Source organism: Tenrec ecaudatus, chromosome 15 (assembly GCF_050624435.1).
Source record: "Tenrec ecaudatus isolate mTenEca1 chromosome 15, mTenEca1.hap1, whole genome shotgun sequence".
Lineage (NCBI taxonomy): Eukaryota > Metazoa > Chordata > Mammalia > Afrosoricida > Tenrecidae > Tenrec > Tenrec ecaudatus.
The window spans coordinates 115,024,210-115,033,078 of NC_134544.1; the positions used below are offsets into that span (position 1 = coordinate 115,024,210).

The window sequence follows — 8,869 nt, forward strand, 5'->3', positions numbered from 1 at the left end:
CTTACCACTTTATTTTGTTTCTGTTGAGTTTTCCAGTTTGTGAAGCACAGAAAGAGTAGATGCATACAGATAAGAACTGATGCATGGATTTATATAGGAGGTAGGAGTAGGGGTGGGAGATGGAGGTGGTAAGGGGGTGGGGGGAGCAAACAGTGTATATGAGAGGGTGAGGGAGTACTAGAACGTATGCTGGTTACACATTTTAAAAATTATTTAATCATGGGGGTGGAATGTTCTAAAATTCATTGGGGTAATTATATAACTCTTCTTGATATGATTGAACTATTGAATTGTGTGATAGGTGGATTAAGCGCCAATAAAACTGTTAAAAACAGAGAGATTGTGACTTGAGTCAGATGCATCTTAGCCACAAAGCGACTTAAACAATGATTCAAATTTCCATGTTGACCACAAAGAAACTGAGGGCTGTTTTAAAATTCTTGCTGAGACGTGATGAGACTCACTGTATATTGTATACCACCTCAATGCTCTAGCCTGGCTTACAAGACCTTTACCATATGATCCAACAATTTCTCCATGCCACCTCCTTATTCCTGCCAGGTTCTCTACCGACCAGCCACTTGGGACTTAGGTCATTTCTCAATCAAGCTTTCATACCCAGTTCTTTTGCCCTTGCTGTTGTGTCTGTGAGCAAGCCCTTGGCCTGCTCTGTTAGCCTTGGGAGCCCACCCTTCATATGCCAACTCGTGGCACCCCCAAGTGTTACTGAGTAGAACTGCTCTGTAGGGCAGATCAGCATGCCTTTCTCCTATAAAGCTGCTGGGTAGCTTTGAACTGGCCGCTTTTAGATTTTCAGCTACTTGCAAACTGCTTGTGCAAACCCAGGCTTCTTCTCCATCCTCCACCCATCCACTCCTTGCTGGTTAGAATAGGTATCATCCCCACTTTAGACTCTCAGAGCTCCTAGTGTATAATGTATCAATTTATTGTATTATAATACCATGCATTGTATTATAGTACTATGTATGTTAGCGTGACCCACTGGGGCATAAATAAGGGCCTTATTCTTTTTTGCTTTCTCAGCCCCTTGCATATGTTAGGCATTCTTTTTTTTTACCCTTTAATGAGAATATATTATATATATACTCTCAAGCTCAAGGTCACTCGTGTTGGGTGTGCCACTGGGTCAAGGGTCATGGATGCAAACGACAGGCAGGCAGCCAACCTACAAGGGACACGAACAGAGTTACAAGATCACAGAATGGAATCGGTGCCTGGCCTGCTTAAGTCTCAGTTTCCTCATCGTTGAACAGCATGTTGAGGATTCCACGGCTGATGGGGAAGAGCCTTCTGGACTCCGGGCACTGCAAGGTGCCCTCTCATATGCCCACCTCCAGCAGCACGTGGTGCATCTGCCTTAGAAATTCTTCATCCCACTGGGGACCTCGGCCAGGTGTAAGGTTTTGGCTGCCTCCAGAAGTGCCGACCACTCCACCTTGGGATCATCAGTTGGGGCTGAACTCCCTGGGGTTGAAGGGGAAGCCAGCAGCTGCAGCGGGAAGCCGCGGGGGCCCAGTCCCCGCACCTGAGAAATCAGGCAGATTGTGGGTGAGCAGCTTCATGTCACTAGTATGCACGCCAGCTGCCCGGACCCGGAAAGATCTAGGCATTCCTATAGACTAGCTTAATGCATATTGCTGTCTTAAGTGCTCTGGTGAGAGTTCTGGCTCATAGCAACCTTAGGTACAACAGAGTGAAACACTGCCCAGTCCTGGGTCAGCTGCAGTTTGTGATGTGTGAGCCCATTGTTGCAGTAACTGTCGATCCATCTCATCGAGGATCTTTCGTTTCCACTGACGCTCTACTTTATGAAGCACGCTGTCTCTTTCCAGGACCTTATCTCTTCTGATAACAGGATCAAATAGGTGAGATCCTGATAATAGGCCCAATGTCTCACCATTCTTGATTCTACGAAGCATTCTGGCTATACTTCTTCCAAGAGGGATTGGTTAGCTCTTCTGTCAGTCTATGGTGGTTTCACTGGTCTTCATCAGCACCATAATCCAAATGCATCGGTTCTTCTCCTGTACTCCTTATGCGCTGTCCAGTTTTCACGTGCATATGAGGCAATTGAAAATACCCTGGCTTAATGTAAGAGAGCCTTAATCCTCAAAACAACATCTTTGCTCTCTAACACTTTTAAAGTGGGTTTTGTGCAGCAGATTTGCCCACGGCACTGCGTCACTTGCTTTCTTGACTTGCTTCTGTGAGGTGGATTGAGGATCCAAGTAAAATGAAATCCTTGACAACTTCCATTTTTTTTCTCCATGTGTCATGATGTCGACTGGTCTGGTTGTGAGGATTTTTGCTTCCTGTGCATTGCATTATAATCTATATTGAAGGTTGCAGTCTTTGATCTTCATCAGTAAGTACTTCAAGTTCTCTTTACTATCAGCAAGCAAGGTTATGCCATCTGCATATCAAAGGTTGTTAATGAGCCGTTAATTCCTGACATCAGCTGCACAACCTGTCCAAACAACATCCACTTCCTTGGGGCCAGTTCAGCTCCCAGCAACCCTCTGTGTAATGTTGGCCTTCCACGGCTCTGGGCATCTCTCTGAGTGGACAGCCACATCCTTCTTCTTCAGAGTGGCTTCCATGTTTGAACCACTGGCCTGAAGTTAGGAGGGCAACTTTCCCTGACATCTTCACCAGGGCTCCTTTAGCTCTGTGAGCTCTCTCAGGGGAGAGATGGACCTTGGTCCTTGGCTCTGCACGAGAAAGAATTCATGCCGAAGCCTGGTTTATGATCCAAGTGAGTTGTATGAACATTAGAAGTTTCAGGTCTACACAGGCACCCGCAGGGCTCCTCACAAACGTGCAACCTCCCTAGAAGCTGCTCGGAAAGTCACACGGTTGGCTCCTGCCTTTTCAATTATTCCGCGGGGAGGCATGGTGGACGACCCTGGTCGACCCCATTGGCTGAATTGAATTTACTTGGCCTAGGTGGGCCAATCCAGGTGCAGCGCCCACCCAGGTGTACCTCATTGTGCTCCTGCACAGCTGCTGCTGGTTTTGACCTGTTGGTGATTTTAAAGAACAAAACATAATGATCTCACAGTTCAAGAGGCCGGGGGCTGAATTCACAATGTGATTGCGGAAAGTGCTTCTTCATCTACTTCAGCCTCAAGGAGTCAGCTCTCCTTGGCACATCTGGACTTGTAGACACTACTGCCTCCATCATCTTTGCATGAGAGGCCCTGTCTTTGCCTAATCGGTTATTTGTATGATGCAGACGTGAGTAAAGGGCACACCCTACATCGATGTGGCTTCATTCACATAACAAAAACCCTTGCTGTCAATTCAGCTCTTGGTGATCCCCAGTAGCAGAGGGGTTACTAGACTGTCATCTTTACAGGAGCAAATGGACAGAACTGTCTTCTGAATCACCACTGGGTGGGCTTGATCCTTCAGCCTTTCGGCTAGTGAGCAACAGCAAACAATATACCCAACCTGGAAAAACAACTGTTAGACAGGGTTCTCTAGAGAAACAAACCCAGAACGGTAATAATTTTATAGATAGGTAGATAGAGAGAGAGATAACATAAGAAATAAACAATCTATAAAGCAGTGCAAATGGCTCAGTGCAACTCACTCCCATGAGACAGCTGTGAGACACTGGCAGTCCTTCAAGTCTTGAGGGCCGCTGGGTAGTCCTCTGTAGAGCAATTCAGGCTATCCAGGCACAGGCAGCAAACAGCAAGGCAGATCACCAACAGTCAGCCAGATGACAGGATCCGACAGTCCCCAGCCCAAGAGATGTAAATTCCAATGGTGTGGCAAAGCAGGTCTTGAAAGACCTCAAATTACAGCAACACAGTCCACGGGTTAGGTGTCCCACAGGTAGTGTAACTTGCAAATTGAGGCACAAAACAAGCAAGGCAGCCACACACTGGTCCGATGATCAAAGAGCGAGAGACAAGAGAGTCAAGGCTCACCGGAGCCATTTACCTCTCTGCCCTTCATTAATCCCACATGTGTTAATTGGCCATGTTGGCACAATAAACATTAACTCTCTCAACAACCTTAACTCACTGACATTCAGTTCATCCTGATTCATAGTGACCCGAAAGGACAGGGTAGAACCACCGCAGTGGCTTTCCAAGACTGGAATGCCTTTCGGGAGTAGGAGGAAGGACTCTCTTTTAAGGAGACATTTCAGTCTATGACAGCACCCATCACACCTGGCAACTTTGCATTGATGTGCAGGCATAGCCCTCAAGGAACAAAAGAGTAGGACCCACCCGTTCAAACTCCTCCAGAACTCTAGTCTGACTGACAGGGTGTCACAGGAGAACTCGGAAACCACAGGGGAGACCACCTCCCCTACACCCAAAGATATGGTCTGACTACACATCCATTCTGCTTTCTCCCCCACCTGACCCTGCCTTAGGAGGCAAAAGATGTGCACCCACAACTTCACAGCCCTGGGCAGTTCTAGGAGGGCAATTAAGTACTGCCAAGAATCCAAGTCAAGAAATAATGTTAACTTTGAAAGAACCAACACGTCCCCCCACATCCACACACACACATTGCCTGCCCCACACATATCAACCATATCAAAATGGGGGGGAAGGAGGAGGTGCTTTTGTTGTTGTTGTTTATGAGTGATGGTCATCATAATGCATGTTATTTGAGGGGAGAAATTACCTGTTTGCTTGAGTATCTTTTTTTTTTTTTTTTCGTGATCCAAGTAAGTTTTATGAAAGAAGAAGTTTCAGGTTTACACAGCACCCATAGGACTCCTCCCGACCATGCAGCCTGGCAGAAGCTGCTCAGCGTCACACAGACAAAGTTCTCTCTCCGAGTGTCTTATTTTAAATATATATTGCATTACTGTTTTGTTTTTTTTTATGTTTTGCTGAGTTCTCAGAATCTTAACTAGCTAAGACACCAGCCTACACCTCAGGGCTTCACAAAAGAAAACTCACTCTCCTGCCCTGAGAGCCTACTTGACACTTGAAGTCCAGGCCATCCCACTGACCATCTCCTCTTTCCTTTGCAGTCTGTGTCCAACCGACAGAGTGCACCAGAGCAAGCCAGCTTCCACACGGGTCACCTCAACTACCACCACTGCCGCCGCCACCCCCACCACCTCCACCACCATGTCCACCCCCACCCCCTCCACCACCAGGAGGCTGGCCTGCACGATGCCCAGGTGACACCGTGCATGTGCCCCTTATTCTCCTGCCAGTGGGAAGGCCACCTGGAGGTGGTGGTGCCCCACCTGAGCCAGACACACCGAGTGGACATCCTCCAGGGAGCTGAGATTGTCTTCCTGGCCACGGACATGAACCTGCCGGCGCCGGCCGACTGGGTCATCGTGCACTCCTGCCTCGGCCACCACTTTCTGCTGGTGCTTCGCAAACAGGAGCGGCACGAGGGGCACCCGCAGTTCTTTGCCACCATGATGCTGATTGGGACGCCCACGCAGGCCGACTGCTTCACCTACCGCCTGGAGCTCAGCAGGAACCATCGGCGGCTCGCGTGGGAGGCCACCCCCCGCTCTGTCCTGGAGGGCGTGGACGCGGTCATCACCGACGGGGACTGCCTGGTGCTGACCACCTCGCTGGCCCAGCTCTTCTCCGACAATGGCAGTCTCGCCATCGCCATCGCCGTCACTGCAGCCAAGGTCCTGCCCGCAGAGGTGGCCATGTGAGCGCACGACCACCGCGTCTCCAGGACACTCAGCCTGTGCTGGCGAGCCGGACCCTGGACGGACTCGTTTTAATCGCGTTCCTCTCCCTTCTTGTCTTTCTTTTTGTCTCAGGTATTTTGTGACATCTAGTCTCTGTCTGCGCTGAGCAGTATATGATGAAACACCGTGTGGTGGGAGAGCGTGGTGTGACCACGGTCCTGTTGGATTGGTAGTTTCATGACACCTTTAAAGGATTTCATCAAAATAGTTCATTCCTGATATCTCCAACTCCCTCCTCCCCAAACCAAAAAAACAAACCAGAGGTCGTGGAGTCGATCCCACCTCATGGAGACGCCCAACGTGTCAGAATCGAACTGCGCCTCCCTGTCTCCAAGGGCTGTGACCCTTTTCCCAAAACACCTCGGGGTGAATGGGCCAAGCACTGAAACATCAGTACCACCAGGCCCTTACCCTCTCCCGCTGCTTCCCCAGGGAGCAGAAGCCCCTGTGAGTGCCCAGGGAGACAGGTGTGCCCATCAAGCGTTGCTTCCTCCTCTTCCTACCTCCCACTGCCACCAAGTCCATTCCGACTCCCAGGGACACTTCATAGGGTTTCCATGCTGCAGAACGGCCGGTGGAGGTGAAATGCCAACCTAGGGTTAGTAGTCCAACTTTTATGCGACAGCACCACAAGACACCTTTGGTGGAGTGCGGAGTTAGTTAAATCTGCAAAGCATGGGGATGGGGATTGGGGCAGGAGCCGGGCTAACTCAAAACCGTGTCAGATTTCAAACCAAGCAGACACATTCTGACAACTGCAGGGGCCTCGGCCTCTACGCTGAGTCCATCCCAAAATAAGAAGTAGGCTCTGGCCAGGGCAGGGGCGGCCCTGGAGGAGCCCAGGGTTCAGGAGTGAGCAGACACTGGCAGCTCGCCGCCAGGCCCCCAGGGTGTGTTCCAGCAGCACCATCTCTGTGTGCTCCACAATCCCAGTCCTCCATGCTTGATCATTTCTTAACAACTCCCTAAAGCCATCCTTTGAACAAGTAGGCAAAGGTTTAGGCAAGTTGGGGAGGGGGGCAAGGAGGAGGGGAGATAGCGGAAGAATAAAGCATAAATAGAGGTGGATGACCGTGTTATGAGAATCCTTGATCCGGCCTTTCCACGGCAGTGGACCGTTTTGATGTCACAGGCCAGCCCAAATTTGTCCCTCATCCTTCACAAACCAGAACCCCAACGGGCAGGAAGCGAAGGCCTCACACAGTCAGCCCGAACCTACGGCGACGGGGAGCTTCCTGTTGTGCATGGGAAGGTCTCCTTCCTTCCTATCTGTCCTCACCCTTCAGTACGCGTGGGCCCCTTGGTCACGAGTGCAGTCCGCAGTGTGATTGAAAGAAACAGGGATGCTTCTTACGGCCTCTCCGGGGGGGGTGGTCAAAGCAGTGGCCAGCCCCTTCCTTGTAAGAATCACTCACACTTTGGAGGAAATGGGGAAGCTTTTGCAACAATCTTTTCGCTGTTGATGGGCTTCAGGCCTTCCTAGGGGGGTGGCTACCCTCTGTCACTTTTGTCCCTCCTGCTTGGCTGATCTCCAGACACTGTGGGCGGATAGCACCTGAACTATTAGAGCGAAAGGGTCTGCAAGCCAATGGCATTGTGCTTGTGTCCCGATCACTTCCCTCAGCCCTGCAGGTGAGGCCTGTCAGGCTGCCCAGGGAGTATTCGGTTGCAGGCAGACTGCCCTGGCTAGCAATCAATAATTTTTCCTCTACAAAAAATAATTGGTCTGAAACGCCCTCCTCCCCGCAGCAATCAGTCGATTCTCCATCCTCCTTTACTGTCTCCCGACACTCCAGGACTAGAAGGGCTGCGACAGTGGGTGGAACACAGTAAAGCTGGGACTCCCCTCCAGCACCCTGGTATGTCAAAGTAGACCTGTGCTCCGCAGGGTCTTCAGGGGCTGTTTTGTTGGAAGGAGATCACCACGCTGTTCATCCGAAGCGCCTCTGGGTGGACTCAACCCTCCGGCCTTCTGGGTAACAGTGGGACACATGAATGGTCTGCACCACTCAGCTAGAAGATTTAATAACACAGACCCTTTCAGCACACAGTAAACTCTGGATCCTGGGCCCTGAGACAATGCCTTGTTCTGCCAAAGCCCTGAGGGTAGCAGTCCACATTGCACCACAGACTGAGGTCAAGGTCAGTTTAGACTTTCTGTAGAAAGGGCCATAACCTGCTTGTTCTTGGAGCTGTGTGAGCGTCCCACTAGGGCACAAGTGACCTGCTCTGGCCCCACCGCTATCGATGGCCTGTCAGAGACTAGCTCTGGTTAGCCCTGACTGAGACTGACTGATTTGACTCCTGGCTTTATCCGCCCGCAGGCCCTTTCTGGAGCCTAAAACCTCCTGAACTCTAATACCTCTGAAAGTCTCAGGTCCTACGGTAGTTTCTGGTACTCAGCCACTTAGAGCGCATTTGGGTGCGTTCACAGGCACCCAGATAAAGAAGCAAATCCTCAAGAAGAATTAGCTATTGAACTAGCTCTTACAGGGATTCTACCAATCCAACCTTTGCCTTCTCGCCTTGCCAAGTTCCCGGAACCTACTGGGGGAAACTAGGTTATTCTTATTGATGCACACAGGACTGTACTATAAATAAGTGATTCCAGACAGGAAGTTACAATTGCTGGTTCCTTGAAGCAAACGGGGTCTTAAAGGGTAGGAAATAGGTTGTTTTCTTCCACCTACGGTGCTCCCCCAAAAGCCTTTCACTCCGTATCCACATGTGAGGATTTGGAGAGAAAGAAGTGAACCGAAAAGAGTAAGAAGGAAATAAAAAGTGAAAACAAGAATGAGGTGTGTGGCATTGAGTTTCATGTTTCACAACCAATACTGGTTGCCACTCCACATACGTCAGAGCAGAACTGCCATTTTTAATGTCTGATTTGTCTTTAGAGGTCAATCGCCAGGCCTTTCTTCTGAGGGGCCTCTGGGTAGATTCAAGTCACCAACCTTTTGGGTAGCAGCTGGTTGCTGTAACCATTTACACCACCTAGGGACTCCACAGAACTCACCGAGGGCTCTCATCTGTAAGGCTCAGGTTAATCTCCATCATTAGCCTCAGTGTAATAAACAGCACAGGTTCAGAGACATTGAAGGACTTTTCCAAGGTCCCACCTCAACTGGTTGGAAGTAGTCGTAGAACTCA

At 49.9% G+C, this 8,869-nt stretch overlaps 1 protein-coding gene and 1 pseudogene across 1 annotated transcript in view; one reads left to right on the forward strand and one right to left on the reverse strand.

The window, feature by feature from the left end:
- SIAH3 (siah E3 ubiquitin protein ligase family member 3) overlaps positions 1-7,052 on the forward strand; it is a 97,684-nt gene extending 90,632 nt beyond the window's left edge. The window contains exon 2 of the mRNA XM_075532944.1: positions 5,027-7,052. Coding sequence (XP_075389059.1) covers positions 5,027-5,680 — 654 coding nt within the window. The 3' untranslated portion in view covers positions 5,681-7,052. The remainder of the gene's footprint in view (positions 1-5,026) is intronic.
- Positions 1,245-1,583, reverse strand: LOC142428102 (multifunctional methyltransferase subunit TRM112-like protein pseudogene; annotated as a pseudogene).
- Positions 7,053-8,869: the final 1,817 nt, after the last annotated feature.